Below are 18768 nucleotides of genomic sequence, written 5' to 3' on the forward strand. Positions count from 1 at the left end.
CACCCCTTTTGGTATTTCTTTCTTGTTCACAAAGTACGATGGCTAGAGGGTCCTCCCTGCAACCTTGCTCCCAACCTTGGTCTCAAGAGGATGACCCCTAGGGCTCTTATAAAGGATACAAGGGGCCCTGAAAACAGGGCATCCGCAAAAGCATCTCAATGCTAAAAGCAGGAGCTCTAAATACTCATGCCCGAAAGCATGTCAAAATCTGGTATACGGTTCTTCCTGCTGGTAGTGCAATTTGCGGCGCTTTTTTTTGGAGTAGTTGCCACGTCAGCCTTATGCTAGATCTAGAGTTTTTGTGCCTTGACCAGTTTTGTGCACTTCGGGGGTCCAGTAAAGGCCTAACCCCTTGGCCATGCCACATCAACTTGTGACAGAATTGCTAGAACCTTCACCATTATCCACAGAACCTATATCCACAGACTTGGTTACATCATAACCTTGCACAATGTTCCAAACGCCCTTTGCAACAAGGAGATAGTTGCCCCCATCTAGTTTGTACTTAGGAGACATGTGGAAAACATCATCGTTTTTAGCCATGGCTGGTGACTGCACCTTATGCATAAGTTGCGTGCGTAAGGTAACTTCGGGCAAAATTTTTCTTGAAAGCTTGCCAAGTCCTTGGAGTGTGCGGCTTGGTAGCTATGGACTCACTTCCACCACTGCATGGCACTACCTCTGAGGAAAACAGTGGCTCAAAAAATATTTCATCCTTCTCTTGCAAGTGATCTTTATGGCTTATGTCTTGTAAGACGGAGCGATGAAGACGGGAGCGCGCTCGATGCGCGATGAAATAAGGGTGGGAGTCGCTAATAACTCTGGGGTCGGAGCACGAAGATTCTTTAGTAACGATTTCAATTTTTTTTTGGAAGCGCCATCTTGCTCTGTCTGCTGTTTGGTGGGACCGATGTACTTCAGAAAAGCACACGCCTGAAGCTCTGATGCCACTATAACGGGGACAAGCACCACGTGCCAATGGAAAAGAACAGACTGAACAACTTTAAACACTTCAAATAACAACTGAACTGAAAGAGATGGACGATACACGAGACGGGGAGTGGCGGAGTTCCACCCGAGAGAGCACTGGCCCCAAACCTTGGCACCCCTTTCGGTGGTTCTTTATATTGCTTCAACTCAGTACAATGCCGGTACTCGTGCTCTGCACCTTCATCGAGAAGCGTGTCAGAGACTGAGCCCTCTGCACATATTTAAAGGCCCTTAGCCTATGAAAAGCAGTTACATGAAAAGCTTCAAACTCAAAAGCATCTGGTCCCAAAAGCTCTAGGGCCAAAAAGATGCCAACGCAAAACAGGGAGTTCCGTACGACTGCCACGACAGCAATCCACTGTAAAACGTGGAAGTTCGTATAGCCTGCCACGTCATCAACGTAAATTGCTGGCAAGGGGGTGTACCGCAACCAGACCTCCTTATCGCATTGTGGCGCGACACTCTTGATGTTGTGCCACAACGCGATAGGGACCAACCATGTTGTGGTGATGCCTTCCTATCACGTTGTGGTGCGACATTTGGATGTCTCGTCGCAATGCGATAGGGACCACCCATATTGTGGAGATACTCTCTATCGCGTTGTAGCGCAATATTTGGATGTCGTGCCACAACGCGATAGGGACCACCCATATTGTGGACATGCCTCCCTATCGTGTTGCGGCGCGACATTTGGATGTCGTGCCACAACGCGATAGGGACCACCCATATCGTGGAGAGAGCTCCCTATTGCGTTGTGGTGCGACATTTTTCTATCACTGCACAACACGAGCAGGTCAACGGCTGTGTGGCATAAACCTCCCACTCACATTGTGGTGCGACACATTTTGATAAAAGCTCTTCCTTCATTAATCAGTAAGCAAAAAATGGTTTAATTGCCACGTCATCACCTTTTTCGCAAGAGATTAATCTGTGTGGTCCCCCTTTATTTTAAGGGCTTTAGGTCACTTATCCATAAGTTGGTGGGAACTTTTCTTTAATAAGAGGCCACTCGGCAAGACTTTGCAAGTTGGTGTGAACTTCTCTTGCCGCTTTTGCTTCTTCTTATGTTTAGGCCCTTTGGTCGGGATTTGCAGGTTGGCTCCATTCTTTAGTGGCTTGAGACGTCAGCAATCTGTGACACTCTTCGATTGAGGTGATTTGAATAAGCGTTCACATGGCGTCATAACCTTCCGACAAATCATAACCTTCCGACAAACTCGTAGAGCTAGTTTTTGTCAGAATTTTGATTTGGGCTCCTTTCGACCTCTGTTTCCACTATCGCAAGTTTTATCCTTCTTTGTAGGTTTTTCGATAGTGCTTATTTATGCAAAACAAGCATTTTGTAGTCTTTTGGAAGTAGCAAGCAATCAATGATGATGAGATCAGGCAACGTTGTGCTATATAGCATGGGTTGGTTCGGTGCCGATTAAAACTTGAAATTTCTCGACATCTCTCAAGAGGTGTCTCTTCTCTAACTGATAACATTGGAGGTCTAGTGTGATTGGTATATCTTGGGGCTAGCATCACCGCCACAGGAACAGTCTATCGATAATTGTTTCGACTATCCAAGAGTTTATGGACCATGCTGCGATCAGCTACAAATTTATAAAGAAATTTAACCCAAATTTTGGTGCAGGTTTCAGGTTAGACCCTGAATGGAGCTCATGGTCGCCAAAGATTTGAGATGGCAAGGGTTGCGACTCCTTCCTTGATCCCCTTGTCCTTGACCTTCTTATCAAGCTTCTCCTTTAGCGGCTCCGGCACAATCATGCACACAGCTTTGAATGCCAAGAGTCAAGAGTAGAAGAAGCTCGACTGATGTCGAGATTGCTTTTTAAGTTTGAATCTGTTTGGGAACTCTTTGGTGATCCTGTTTGGAATTTGTTTGAAATGGATGGTATTTGTTTTGAACCTGTCTTGGTGCCGATTTGAATTGTTTGCCTCTGGTTTTAATATTGGTTTCAATGATTGGTGATTTACTCCTAGGTGGAGTAGTGAGAAATGATGTTTGAGAATGCTTGCACATACTCATGGCTCGGACCCTAAGTGCTTAAGTTGTTCAGTTTGTTCTTTTCCGTTGGCGCGTGGTGCCTGTCCCCATTACAGAGTGAGCCGGGATAGTACTGGCGATGCAGCTTAGGATGCCGAAGCCTTCTCTGATATGTAGGCAATATAGCTGCAATAGAATTAATAGAGCATGTATAGCCACCATATAGAAATTAGAGTTTGATCCATATAGATGCCCAAAGATATCGAAGCCTATCCAATGAGCCATAAAATGTGCAATACAAAGACAAGACATAGCTGTAGTCAATAAGCTAAATACCAATGCCATTGAAGGCTAATCCTCAAAACTCAAGCCTCATCTTCCTAATCACCCTCCTCTTCTATAGCATCCTCAAACTTTGTATCTTGACTCTCATCTGTGTCAAGATCCTCAAAATGGAGCCGCATCCTATGACATAGCTCCATCACTAGTACTAGCCAGAGCATGAGAGCATGTCCTAAAAGATGGAGCTGTCATCTCCTCATAGAGCATAACATATATGTCTCTCTTCTCTTGAGGAACATCATGAGTGTTTGTGAACTTGTTGATGCCTATCTTTTCAAGGTTAGACTAATGTTCCATATAGCTCAATCAACCACAAATTACAATGACAAAAAACAAGTCTCTCCAATTGTAAAGGGGAGAGCTTGTTTCTCTTTTCGTATGAAAAATAGCACATGTGCTCCATCGATGTTAAAAAACAAGTCTATGAAAACGCTAGGGTATGATGTTTGGAATGCATTTCTTATCTACAAAATCTTTCGTAAGTTTGGTAAGCAGATCAGTCACCTTGTGCTTCACGTGTAATGGCAGTTGCAAAAGGTGGAAGATGATTGAAATTCTTGAATTCTTTTATCAGCTTGTCAATGTTTAGCAGTCCTAATATGAATGCGTCAATTCGCACATTTATTTATGGACTTCTGTGCTTGCTTGCAGGATCTGAGCAGACTTCAAGAAGAGTATGCTGGCTAGTTGGAAAGACATCAGTGCAGATATCTCTGTGTCTTTTCTCAGCTTTTTGATGTGGGCTCTTGAGAAACTCTCTTCTTTGGTTTTTTCTTCTGCCGAGGAGACTAACAGGAACGCAACGTGGATGAATGAAGGGCAGGACCCTACAAACTCCTTGGTACCTTATCAAACAGGGAAGCAACGAGCAGAACAGAAGCTTAAAGGGTATTTTAGTCTGGCAAAAGCAGAAATTGACAAAGCCCTGTGGGCAGAAGAAAATGGGCTTTCAGGAGAAGCTATTAAGCATTATAAGGCTGCTCAGCTAGTTCTTGCAGAGGGTCTGTCAGTATGCAGATCATTGCCGGCAGGTCATGCTTCAGAAATCACAAATATGTACAAAGAAAAGATGCTCAAGTGGCGGAATGAGGTGAATCAAAGGCTTCAAGTTCTGTCGAAACGTGCGAGTGTGGGCATGGCTTCAAGTAAAGGATTTGCCAAGCCCATGCTAGGTTCGTTGATTAGAAGTTCATCATTTTCTGGGGCGACGTCGTCGACAGGTGCAAAGGGCAACGAGGCTTTGTTACCCAAGGGAGTTGATTCCAGACTCGCAGCTGTTATTGAAAATGAGATTTTGGATCGAAGTCCTGCTGTGAAGTGGGACTCCATAGCTGGATTGGAGAAAGCAAAGCAGACTCTGATGGAAATGGTCATTTTGCCAATCAGAAGAAGTGATCTTTTTACAGGCCTAAGAAAGCCTGCTAGAGGGCTGTTACTTTTTGGTCCTCCAGGAAATGGGAAGACATTGCTTGCAAAAGCTGTGGCTTCAGAGTCATCGGCAACCTTTTTCTGCATAAGTGCATCGTCTCTGACATCGAAGTGGGTAGGTGAGGGAGAGAAGCTGATGAGAGCTCTTTTTGGTGTTGCCAAGGCCAGACAACCTTCGGTGATATTTATTGATGAGATAGACAGTATCATGTCTGCAAGAAGCTCTAACGAGCACGAGGCAAGCAGGCGTTTGAAGTCGGAGTTTTTGATACAAGTTGACGGTGTCATGTCCAATGATGAAGACCGTGTTGTTATAATGGGTGCAACAAATAGACCTGAAGAGATCGATGATGCAGTTCGGAGACGCTTGGTCAAGAGAATTTATGTGCCCTTGCCTAGTTTGAGCACTCGAAAGGATCTTTTGAGCAAGCTTTTGAGAGGAAGTGCGTACTCCTTGCCTCAGGTAGACATTGAGCAGATCGCTCACCTTACTGATGGTTATTCGGGAAGTGACCTCCACGCATTATGCCAAGAGGCAGCCATGATTCCAATTCGTGAGCTGGGCTCACATGTAAACACAGTGAAGGCAGATCAAGTCCGGTCTCTAAAATATACCGATTTCCAACAAGCCATGAGGAGCATAAGACCTAGCATATCAAAAGATCAGCTGCAACATTTTGAGCTTTGGAATCAGAGTTATGGCTCAAACTAGAGAGACTTATGCAAGCATCACTTTAATGAATTCAGAGGCTCCTGTTGCCATAAGATATCAAATTGAGCAGGTCTATATCAAGTGAGCTTTTAACGACGACGTTTGGCCTCATCATATGAATGTGATATACCATCTTCTTGATTATTTCCATGCAAGTTGACCTCACTACTTAACTAACAAGTATTTGATATATCATGTTGTAAACAAAGTTTCACTGAAAGGCTTCTATACTGAAGGCTACATTAGCCTGTTCTTATCGATTGTAAATCTGAGAAGTTGTTATACTGAGCAGAAGCCCATGTTTACTTGTAAAGAGCTCGTCCATAGAAAGATATGAGTGAGGCGAGTTCTTCCATTGCCTGGAATTCTGGTATTGTTTGTTGACTGAAACATGCAGATCAACCAGCAGGCAATGCCTTGCTTCTTCTGCCACTTTTGCAGAAGCAACAGGTCAATGTTCATGTGACATCCTTCAAATACAGGAGATATTTGTAAGTGTTGAGCTGAATGTGAGGCCCCCTTGTAATGAGTGAGGTGGTGCATTGTTATTAGTTGCTCTGGATAAGCCTGCTTCATAGACTTCAAGTAAGGTGCTCAGTTGCTTTTGCTGTTATCTTTTGTGATTGAAGTCGATCATCAAATTTGAAGGGTGACGTTACTTTTCATTTTGAAGGCCTTGAAGAAACTCCCCTTGTCTTTCTACAGATATTGGAAGGGCACACAACTAATTTTTCAAACTTCCTACTATTCTTTTTGCAGGTAGCATTTTCCTAGCCTTGCTGTGGAAGGGGAAAACCCCCTTGGAAGGGTGTTGCAGCCTTAAGATTTTAGGGATGATTAAAGTATTAATCTACTGATATTGCCACTTGCACAAGTTGCACAAAGGTCAATATTGCTCCCAATCTTTTTTGGCTTCCAAAATCCAAGGCCTATGTGACGTGTCTTACAGGTATACCACTTCTCTCTTTTGCTTTTTGGCCTAGATAAGGCCTTAGTAAAGTAGCACACTCTTCGGAGCAATTGTGGACCGGTGGATTAAGCTTGTCAATTAGTGCCATATGGCAAGAGAACTTCCCCTTTTTCTTATATGAGGGGCATTAGCAAAGCCTCTTCTGTCTTATGTTTATAGGTGACATTTGTTTTCCTATTTCTATAAAGAGGGGCTTTGAGTAGTGCATCATACTCTTTCTCATCCTCTTATGTTGGCCGTTGTGACTTTTCACTTTGTTGTCACTAAAAGGTTACCATCCAAGTTTGCAAATCCTAGAGATCTAGGAAAGGGGCTTTGAATGGTGTGCCATACTCTTTCTCATCCTCTTATGTAGGCCATTGTGACTTTTCACTTTGTTGTCAAAGGTTATTATGTTCGTAATCTTCTAGATCTTGTAGTTGCCATCCAAATCTGCAAATCATAGAGATCTAGGAATCTAGGTTTTGTAAAGCCATAGGAGGGATCACATTCTTAATGGTGCTAGGCATGAAACATATCTTGTCCTGTAGTTGTACTTTTCTCCCAACGATATATTTTTCATAATTGGATGCAGCAAATATTCAATTTTGGAGACTAATAAACCGCCTATATTTGCGTACAATGAGGCCGCCTTTTTAGATATAGAGTAAATTATCTTTTGACTTTCCATTGTCATGTCACTTCTGATTTCCTGCTCTCTTACCCTTCACTATTGCATTTATATGTTTTGAGACGTTTTTTGTTTACTTTGAAATTGTGGGGGCTTAATAATAGAAATCAATGTACAAGAAGGGAGCATCGTCTTCGAAAAACCTAGCTTTAATGTAAATACTAAAAAAATGCTCGTCATACGAAAACTTTGGTCTTTCAAGTGCAAGCACTAAACCTAAATAGATTAGATTATGCGTTAAAACAAAGAAAATGCATATTTTTCATGGCCCAATCTTGTGAAAACTTATAAATGAAGTCCCACTTTGAAATCTTCTCATGAGTATTGAATTAAAACTTTAAACTTTTAAAAAATATTTTATAGGAGGAAGAGTCTTGAATTATATAAAAGGTCCTAAGGAAGGATAAGGGCAACCTTGACCATCCCCATAAGTGTGGTCAAAGTACAAAGGGGTAATTTTGGATCTATTACAACTGGTCAAGAACACAAAACAAGTAATCATGCAGCAATGAAAGCCTAGAAGGATCATATAAACCAAGAGGGATACCTCTCCATTATCTTAACGACTTTTGAATTTCTCTGCCATCTCCTTATGCTGCATCTTTTACATGTGACTTAATTTCCCTCATGAAACTGATGAAGTTGAGGGTGAGTTGAGCAGCAGCAGTAGTGTGATGCATACCAAACCATGCCTTATTTCTCTCCAACTAGACATGCTAGAGATAGGCTCCTTCGAGACAAGTCCATAAGGGGATATCCATATATTTGCATTCACTCAAAAGAACATTTTTTAAATGCACTTGAGAAGGACCATCACCACTAGCTTTTTGTAGCTCTTTTTGTAAGTTGTGTTTGTAGCTAACAAAAAGATGATGGATGGATTCTTCATGTAACTTGCATATGCAACATAACTCACTATAGACACCAAATTTTTTAGCTTTACTTCTAGTCCAAATTCCTTGATGCAATATAAGCCACATAAGGCGGCTCTCTTTGATTGAAAGAGGGTAAGCCCATGGACACTTGGACCTGTATAAGCATTGTTGAGCATTCCATGAAAATCCCCATTTGGAGTGAGCTTTGCCACTAAAGCAGGGTCACATTTGAGTTTATTCTCCTTGAAGATGTAGATGTCTTCACAGAGTTTGGCCAAAGAAAAAATGTTCCCTCTGAAACACCTTTGAAGATTGGGTTTCATGAGCTCTATATTTTTCAAGAGAAAATATGCACATCCTTGTTGGAATTGTTAAGTATGGAGCTTGATTTACCCTTCGTAACTTTGTCTTAAAAACGCACATTTGTAAGGCCCCTATTATGAGGAGAAGCCATGGTGCATAAGAAAAATCACTCGTTGAAAAACCAAAAATTCATGCCCAGTCTTGTTGGAATGTTCTCTTTTCGTCAGAATATTATGATCTGACGGTGGTTGGAAAGTGATCAAAAAATGGTCGGTCGGTTGGTCGGTTGGCCGATGGGCAGAAGTCAATGGCCAGTGACCGATTTCTAGGCGGACTTTTCTTCTCAAGGGCGGCCACACATGGGCGCATGGGGAAATTTAACTCGGACTTGTCTACACAAGGGCGGCTACACACGGCTGCCTCTCATGAGAGAGGGCAACTCTTTTGGCCTATAAAAGGAGGCCTCTTCTACACACAAAACGCATTGTGGTGCATTGTGAAGTTGATGAAACAAGGTGTATGTGAGGTGGTGAGAGTGAAGCAAGGCGGGAGCCCCATTAAGGGTATAATCCCTTTGTAACCTACTTTTTCTGGTTTGAAGTACTAAAGCCATTAAGTGGCTATTTCCCGTTGATGTAGTTCACATTGGGTGAACCACGTATATCGTGTGCTCTCTCTCTCTCTCTCTCTCTCTCTCTCTCTCTCTCTCTCTCTCTCTACTCTAGAATGTCTCGTATGTGAAAAATTATCTCTCTCCATTAAGTAAACTACTCTAATATCTACTTAGCTACGTCCTATTTCCTAACAACTGGTATCAAAGCAAGATTTTCTCGTAGCTAAAGTATCTCATACCAACATTGCAGATTGAAGACTATCTCTACTAGAAGGACCTTTATTTGCCACTAAGCGGTCTTACAAAGAAGCTCGCAACAATGGCAGATGAAGCATGGATTGTCCTTGACCGAAAGGCATTAAAAACAATTCGACTAAGTTTGGCGTCAATGGTGGCCTTCAAAATTTTGGAGATAAAGACCATGGAGGACTTGATGAAGTCACTTGACGGCCTCTAGGAGAAACCATCGACATCCCAAAAGGTATTTCTCATGAAGTGCTTGTTGAATTTAAAAATGTCAGAGAGTGGTTCAATTGTAGAACACTTAAACGACTTAAACACCAACATAAGTCAACTTCGATCGGTAAAGGTCAATTTCGATGACGAAGTGCGATCCCTCCTTATACTATCATCTCTACCAGATAGTTGGGACAACCTTGTGATGGCTATAAGTAACTTTGTCTCAGACACAAAGACTCTTAAGATTGATGATGTTGTGGGTATTCTCCTAAGCAAGGAAATGCAAAGCAGAAGCACACGTGAATCATCAAGCACTTCACTGTCAGTGAAAACGAGGGGAAGATCAACGGAGAGGTTCAAAAATCAAAAGGGTCGTGATTGCTCAAGGTGGAGAAAGTCACACACAAAGTCAGTTCTTGAATGTTGGAACTACGGCAAAAAGGGTCACATAAAGAAGGATTCCTGGTCCAAGAAGAAGAAGGAGTCAGAGTCTCAAGAGAACAAGCCAACATCAGAGGCCAATGTGACAGTTAAGGTAGAGCAAGACGCTCTGATTCTCTCGTTAGACAATGTGTCTAATTCCTAGATAGTAGACTCCAAGGCTTCATTTCATGCGACACTACACAAGTAGCATTTCCAAGATTACACCAAAGGTAATTTTGGGGATGTATACTTCGGAGATGATGAAGCTTGTGATATTGTCGGCAAAGGTACAATTTGTGTCAAAACTACTAAAGAAAATGAACGGAAGCTTAAAGATGTTAGACTTGTTTCTTTGCAAAAATTTAATCTCTATAGGACAATTGGACAATGAAGGTCACAACATTGCATTAAAAAACAAATGGTAGAAGATCTCAAAGGGATCTTTGGTGGTTGCCAAAGGAGAAAAGGTTGGTACACTTTACTTGTGTACTGTCAGCACACAATCTTCAACTTGTGCAATAGCTACAGAAGTTGACAGTGCAGTGTGGCACCATCAGCTTGTACATATGAGTGCCAAAGGAATGTAAATCCTTCAATCAAGGAAGCTTCTACCAGGTTTGAAAGAAGTGGACTTAGAGTTCTGTGAAGATTATATTTACAGTAAACAAAAGAGGGTAAAATTTCAAAAATCAAGAAATGAAAGAAAAAATAAAAAACTTGAATTGGTTCATTCTGATGTCTAGGGTCCTGCAAGTTCACCATCTCTTGGTGGCTCATTGTACTATATAACATTTATAGATGATGCGACTAGAAAAACATGGGTTTATGTAATGAAGAATAAATCCAATGTGTTTTTCATATTTTAAAGGTGAAAAGCGAATGAAGCAGGTACCAAACTTAAATTCTTTAGATATGACAATAGAGACAAATATTGCAATCAAGCTTTTGGAAGAGTTTGTGCTAGAAATTGCATTCCGAGGCAAAGGACAACCCCAAGGACACCTTTAAAAAATGGAATTTAAAAAAGGATGAATAGAACAATCATGGAGCGAGCACAAAGCATGCGGCTACATAGAGGCTTATCGCTTGAGCTTTGGGCGAAAATAGTAAGTACGTTTGTGTACTTAATCAACCGGTCACCCTCAACAACATTGGATGGGGGAGTTCCATAAGAGGCATGAACAGGTAAACCGATGAATTATGCATTTCTCAAAGTAATTGGGTGCTAGGCTTTTATGCATATAGATAGAAGCCTAAGGTTCAAGCTAGATGAAAAGTCCAAAAAGTATTTCTTCATTGTCTATGGAGAAGTTGACTTTGGGTATGGCCTATGGAATCCTGAAGATGGTAAAATATTTTAGAAGTAGGGATGTAAATTTCAACGAACAAAATATGTATAAAAATTACTTGGAAAGAAAACAAACAAAAGATACAGGTGATGAGTACATGGAGCTTGAGGACGGTGAAGATTCAAGGAGTGCAAATGGTGACAATGTGCAACAATGCCAACCGAATGAGGAGCCTCAACCTATGCCCCGAAGATCTACAAGAGCAACCAAACCTCCAGAAAGGTTCCTTCCTTCCTTTAACCATCTTCTTGGTCTCAAATTTTTTGAGAGTCGAAATCATGCGAAGAAGCTATGCAACAAGAATCCAAATAAAAATGGATGAAGAGCATGCAAGTGAAGATGGACTCATTACATCGCAACCAAACATGGGAGTTGATTGAGTTGCCTAAAAGTAAGCAGGCACTGCATAACAAATGGGTGTATAAGTTGAAGGAAGAAGGTGGGAAGAAAAGGTACAAGTTCAGGCTTGTGGTAAAAGGCTTTTCTCAAAAGAAAGGTATTGATTTCAATGAAATACTTTCTTTTGTTGTAAAAATAAACTCAATTAGGATTGTCTTAAGCCTTGTGGCTGCTCATGACTTAAATCTTGAGCAAATGGATGTAAATACAACATTTCCTCATGGTGTCTTAGAGGAAGAAATTTACATGCTTCAACCAAAGGGATATGAAGTAAAGGGTAATGAGAAAATAGTTTGCAGATTAAAGAAGAGCTTGTATGGTCTAAAGAAAGCATCAAGACAAATGGTACTTGAAGTTTGATCGATGGATGCTGGATCGCGGATTCAGGAGATGCAACTCAGATCATTGCGTCTACACGAAAAATCTGGGAGAAGGGAAGTTCATCATCCTAATGTTGTATGTTGATGACATGTTGATTGCAAGTGCTAACATGCAGGATATCAAAGACCTAAAAGAGGATTTGTCTAAATATTTTTCAATGAAATATTTAGGTGCTGCAAAGTGGATACTTGGTCTGAAGATATCAAGGGACACGACAAAGAAGACACTAAAGCTATCTGAAGAGGATTACATCAAGAAAGTACTAGAAAGGTTTGCAATGAAAGATGCAAAATCGGTTTCTACACCTTACTTTAGCCTAACCAAGATATGTGTCCAAAGACACAAGAGGAGACAGCCTATACTAAAGTTCCATATGTTGCAGCGGTAGGTTTTCTAATGTATGCTATGGTCTGAACAAGACCAGGCATTGCACATGTAGTGGGAGTTGTGAGTGAATTCATGGAAAAGCTAGGTAAAGAGCACTGGCAAGCTGCAAAGTGGATACTTAGGTATCTAAAAGGGACAAGAACAAATGCTTTGTATTTTGGAAGCCATGATATTTTTCCAATGCGACACTGGGTTTGGTGGCTCAAATGAAACCAAAAAACCCTTGCCATTAAAACCACTATAAACTGACAAAGCCACACATATTTGAAAACCCAAATCTTGATGAAACATTGAATTTTAGAATGCTTTCACTATCAAACAACATGCTACACAATTGCAACAATGTCCCTTTAAGCAAGTCCCAAGTACGAAAGAAGCCCCACCAATGAACCACCTTGATCGCTTCCTTCAAAACCTACCCCTTGCATTGCATCATGTTTTCCTGTGCATTGACTTAATATGCATAATAGAGTAAATTACGTGGCCTTGCACATGCACTTTTTTGTAGCCTATGCACACAGCCTACCCTTAACTCACTATCGTCCAAGAGGACTCCCAAAAGGAGGGGGGGACAAACGCCAATATAAATAGTGTAAAAAGTGTGTTTTCGTTTAATTTTTTTTGGTTTTTTTTGCTTGTTTTACATAAAATGGACCAAATACAGCTAAGAACCGATCATTATGAGTTAGAATGTGAGAAAATAAGTTTGGACCAGATAAAGCTAATAATGGACCACATAATTTTCCTTCCCTTAAGTGATTTGTAGAATCAAATACCACTCAGTTATAAGTCTTAGTCAATACCAATCCAAATCACCACAAATTTGACATAGGCACTCAACTATTATCAGAGACCCAATTCCTAATGAAAAATTTCCACAAAATGGATTTGTTGCAATTATTATCTCCTAGGTTAAAATCAAGGATTTGTTCCACTTTTTGAGCTTGTATTGGATGTTTACCCCTTAAGCAAGTCATCTACAAAGTTTCATTAAATTTGGTTCATTTTTCAATTTTGCAGGCCAAGTTTTGTGTCTGTTTTGGTCTTTAGTGAAATCTAGACCCAACTGATAACTTATAGGTCCAAATGGCTTCAAACTTGAATCAATGTCCACTTGCACTATGTTCTAGGCTGTGGTATGGTCATTGAGTAAGAATCTTACACTTTCAATCGAAGAGATAATAATTGCGATCATTATCTTCTTGACCAAAATCACATTTTTTTCTATATTTTGTGACACAAAATTGCAATACAAAAAGTTTTAAAGCATGTCTAAAGGTCTTGCTTAAATTGGATTCAGTCTAGATCACTCACTTGTTGATTTTTTGTAGTCAAGATAAAGATGTTGTCATTATGAAAATTCACACTCAATTGAACTCCAAGTACTGATACTCCTTGCAAAAAAGGTTTGGTCTTTACCCAAATGCACCTTTAGCAATGATGCCCCAACACCCCTACTATGCATAAAATGAAATTTTGATATATGAAGTGTACGTTATGAATAGATTTAGAAGGAGTTCAGACACAACAAATTCATAGATTCATCGCGAGAAACTTACAATGGAGCATAGAGCTTTCACCTGTGAACATAATGGAAGTAACGATACTCCAAACAAACCATCCACGAGAGGGTTACAAGCTTCAGAAGAATGAGGGAGAATACACAGAGCTCTCTATTAAAGCACATAGCTTCATTATCAAAGTGAACTTACAAAAATAATATAAAAGTTGGCTTTTATAACTTGCCATAAGGTTTTATGTCAAAAATAAAGAGATGTACCAACTCTATCTCAGCCTAAAGATTAAGTGATACAATCTAGAGGCTTATAGCGTTGCTTAAATAGACTCATAATTACGTATGCAACCACTTTGGGAATCAATAAAATAAAAAGGATTACGGCTATAATTTTCCAAATTAAGTAAAAAATCAAATATTACATCATTGGCTGATTTCTAGAGCATCTTTGTTACCTGGGTTGCTAACAAATGCTAGAGAAGTAAGGGAATTGTTTTTTAGGATGGGCATTAAAATAACTTTAACTTATGCTTATAACCTAAAGGGAAATGCCAAGAGTGAAAGAGGCCATCCTCCAATCATGAAAGCTTTGGTTAGGGCTTGTGAAGATAAAATATAGAGTGGCCAAGGTCACTACCATTTTCATTGTGGAGATTGACCCTATGGCGCATTGTATAGTCAATGGCTATATATCTATTGAGCTAATGTATGGTCAAAAACTTGTGATGCCAATTGAAGATGTGGTTCTTACACGGAATGCATTTCCATGTGAAAAAGGAATGAGTAGAGAATACCTCTTTGCATTGTGCACATGAGAATTGGAAAGAAGGCATGAAGACTTTCAACTTGCAAAAGCTTGGCTGAGGGATGCAATGTTGAAAATCAAAAACAAATTTGATAAGAGGATAGGCTTAGATTAAAAGCTATCGAGGAACAAAAATAGGTGTTTTTGTAACAACACCCTATAATAAGGAAGCTTGCAAAGAGATGGCTGGGCTCTTATGTTCTTGAGCATGTGCATGGAAATGCAACTTACACTTTGTGCAAGCTGGAATTGATAGAATTGAAAATTCCCATTGGAAGATAAAGGACTTAATTTTTCAAAAGAAGAGCTTATGATGATCCATTTGATGCACAACCAAGTGAATAAGAGGATGGATCTGACTATACACAAAGTGACAATGAAAGTGAAGATATGGTGTCTGACCGTTAGTTTTGATGCTTAACAAAGAAAATTGTGGCACATACTGAAGGATGCACAAGTTTAGCGGGGGTAAATCTTATTCTATGGCACATACTCAATGTGAAATAAACACGTTCACCTCACCTTTTCAATTTTTCGGTGCATGTGGGTATAAGAAACAATATACGTATTGTGATATATGCAAAATCGACTATTGCTATTGCTATTTAGGGAGTTGTTGCCCTGGATGTGGCATCATTGATTGCTTTCTCACTTGATCACATGATTAATTTGGTCTGATAATTTATATAATTCAATTGTTTCATGGTGTCACACTCGTCTCACCTACAAAGGTTGATGTGGCGGGACAAAACTGCAAAAAATAGCAATTGACATGCATCATCATAAAATTGCATGGAAAGTAACCCAAATTTGTAAAGTGATGAATAATGATAAATATATATGTTTTTTATGCTTATGTGAGTGATCCCACAGACTGAGAGAGTTTTCCAACATTGGTGGTATTTTCACATCAAAAATGGTATTTTTTGGGTAAAAAATGAGCTTAAAATGACTTGGTTTTGGCCAATGGTATAAAAGACTTAAAATTTGACACATCAACACTTTGGCAATGGGGAATCAAGGGGGATGCTTTCTTATACCTTCAAAACCTCAAAATTGCCCTTTCCTATGTACTTACTTCATGATTGCTCTATGAATGTGTAGTGCAGCCCCTCCTCTTTACTATCTTGTATCTAAGCTTGTGAGAGTATGAATTAGGGCTCCCTTTATGAATGTGTATGCTCTATGAATGTGTAGTGCAGGCCCTCCTCTTTACTATCTTGTATCTGAGCTTGTGAGAGTGTGAATTAGGGCTCCCTTAATTGAAATGGTGTGTGGGATTCAATATGGAGTCTCTTAAATGTCTTAAAGTCATTAAATGGTCGATGTGAAGGTGGAAGTTGGTGATTTCCTTCAATAGTTTGAATTTACGACTATGTAATTACAAGCGAGGCTACACGATTACATGAAAAATGTTGGGGTTTTAATAAAGTATTGTGCTTTTATGTGATTTAATCTTTCATGATTGTACTTTAAGTGTTCTCCATTGCTCTTTTTCATTAAATTTGGTTATGAGTTTGTGATCTTGTCATCACGAACTTGCTTAATAAAACAAGCAAATTCCAAGCACAACAGAAAACCTTAAGAGGGTTTGTGATTCCTCTATCACAAATGCTCTAAGATTTTGAGCCATCTTTAGGAGGAGGGTTGGTGAATATCATAAACACTTTTTCACAAGTCTTTTTTGGCTCGAGGTTTTGCACCCTTCCCCTCTAGATCGCAACTTTTTTGATGCCAATGGAGAGGGAGAATGGGGAACACACCTAGCACACACACAAATGCCTCTCTGTAGCCTAGGGTATTCATAGCACCCTATCCTCTCAAAAAACACCTTCAAATAACACACTCACACAAGAAAACCACCACTTGCACACATCCCGAGATGCCCACGCGCTCTCCAAGACTAAACACACATACACGCATCTTGGGGATTAGTCACTCACACACCATACACATAGTTTCTATCGCACATGCCATCGACACACACAAAACCTCTCTCTTTCTCTATCTTTGCACCACACAAAAGAGGTCCTCGTGCACACACACACACACCCATTGGCACTGACACACACACAAAGAAGAGTAGTAGAAAAGAAAATGGGGTGGGGGCATAGAAAAGCTGTTGGGAAACCCTTCACTTCATTGCACAAAAATACTCCCTACACACTTGACGGTTCATCCTCTTGATCACCGGGCAAAAAAAAGCCTCCTTGGTCTCCCAAAAGACCCAAAAGCGATGAAAAATTTAGTTCTATAGACCCTCATCAACCAGTTTTAGCAATTCATGGAGGATTGAACAAGTGTTCTCTTGAGTTGGAAACATTTGCAGTCATACTTCCTCTTTGTGAGGCTTGGTTGACTCTCCCTTCTCTCTCTCTCTCTCTCTCTCTCTCTCTCTCTCTCTCTCTCTCTCTCTCTCTCCTTCACCACGGGAAGCCCCCCCCCCCCCCCCCAAGGCACTAGAGCTAGAGCTAGTGGGAGGCCCCAAGGGGCCCATATTGGGTGTGGGATCAAGCCCCTTGGGGGCTACCACATCAACAACATTCACAAATTATATTCGTTGGCCGTTAGTCACTACCGATATTGGCCACCATAGAAAACCACCACCAACACCCACGAGCAACACCAAAGGCGTTGCCCACAAAGCGTGCCAACCAACCGGCATATCCATCACTTGGGAGAGCTCCCCTCTCCCTATCTCCTTGTGCTTCAATAGAGGGCCACACCCTGGGCTAAGTACCTCGAACTTGGCTAGCTTGCCTTTTCTTATGGGTTTATTAACCCCCATGTGGTGGCTCCATATTGCATCACCCCCCAAAGATCTTCAAATTCACCACAAAGAATCCCCCCCAAAAAAAAAATCCTCCCCACTTGCCTGCCGTGCCATTCTTTGCTCAAAAATCTCATTCTCCAGCTATAAAACCCCAATAGAAGATCAAGTTCCAAACTTTGTCCCGCAAAATCCCTGCTATACAGTTGAACTTTGTCGGGCCCACAAACTAAGGCTGCTAAATACGTGAAAAGTCACCTGATTGGCAACTGTCATCGACTTCTAACTAGCATATCTTGGCCACCATGCCTCTGTTTGACAAACCATTAAATCAAGCCAACTCCATGTGATGCATACTGCCTATCAAAACCTATCCAAGACACAAAACCTACCAAATGGCACGTCCTCCCATGCAATCAAACTGGCTCATTGCTAGCCCTTGGCAAACTTTCAACTGACCATGAATTTCTTGTTTGAGCTTCGATTGATGATCCGAAAAGACCGACATGCTCCATAACACAAGCACTTCACATCCATTACCTCATAATTTATTTGACCACTTGTCCCCACTGCCTTGTTTGTCAAGGATCTGCAAAGCTTCCTATTTTTAAATAGCCATATCTTTCACGTGGAGACTCCGTTTGAGGAGTCGTTTGGACCAGCTCGTACAACCTCTCAAGCACTACATATCAAAGCATCATTATAGAAATCTGGACACCTTTATTTTTCATCTCATCTGGCTCATTTTGGAGCCTTTTGGCTTATGAAACCACATAAAGCATGCATTCCCGCTACCACCTGCCTGTCGAGGACCTGCATACCTGCTTTAACACTTTTCTGGGCACCTGCTAGCCCACACATATCTACTTGTGCCCTCTACTATGGTCGACACAGTTTGGATGCACCATCATTGCACAACCCCCTTGTTGAACATAAAAAATTGCTTATTGACCTTAAAAAAATGCAACACTAAGAAAACAGGATGTGCACACCAAGCCTGCTACCATATGTACAAAAATTGGCTCCTGCCACCCATTGCTTTTTCTCAAGCAAGTTTCCCAACCCTCTGCATCACAACATAGCTTCTCTCTAGGTCAAACACCTGGCATTGGTCACATCCATACACCTGCAACATCCTCCCATAGTGCCATGCCAAGGCACATAGCAAAACCACATGCCCAAACTATCAATGTCATACATTTATTGCCCCAAGTACTCATTTGCATACTACCCACTCCAAAGCAAGCACCATCATCCACACCATTAGTCGTATGGCACATACCTGACCCTCCCTCCCAACCATGTAAAGCATATCTCCTCAAGTGGACCATGTATCTTCTTGACAGCCCACTGCACAGCTGCACCTACCAACATACCTTTCAACCA

General features: G+C 40.9%; 1 protein-coding gene across 2 annotated transcripts in view; it reads left to right on the forward strand.

Moving 5' to 3' along the window:
* LOC147456537 (uncharacterized) overlaps window positions 1-6073 on the forward strand; it is a 92298-nt gene extending 86225 nt beyond the window's left edge. For both annotated transcript variants that reach the window (XM_086514971.1, XM_086514972.1), the window contains one exon: window positions 3974-6073. In XM_086514971.1, coding sequence (XP_086371097.1) covers window positions 3999-5462 — 1464 coding nt within the window. In that variant the 5' untranslated portion in view covers window positions 3974-3998 and the 3' untranslated portion in view covers window positions 5463-6073. The remainder of the gene's footprint in view (window positions 1-3973) is intronic.
* The last annotated feature ends 12695 nt before the right edge of the window (window positions 6074-18768 follow it).

This window comes from Adiantum capillus-veneris, chromosome 6 (assembly GCF_014529385.1).
Source record: "Adiantum capillus-veneris isolate H3 chromosome 6, ASM1452938v2, whole genome shotgun sequence".
NCBI lineage: Eukaryota > Viridiplantae > Streptophyta > Polypodiopsida > Polypodiales > Pteridaceae > Adiantum > Adiantum capillus-veneris.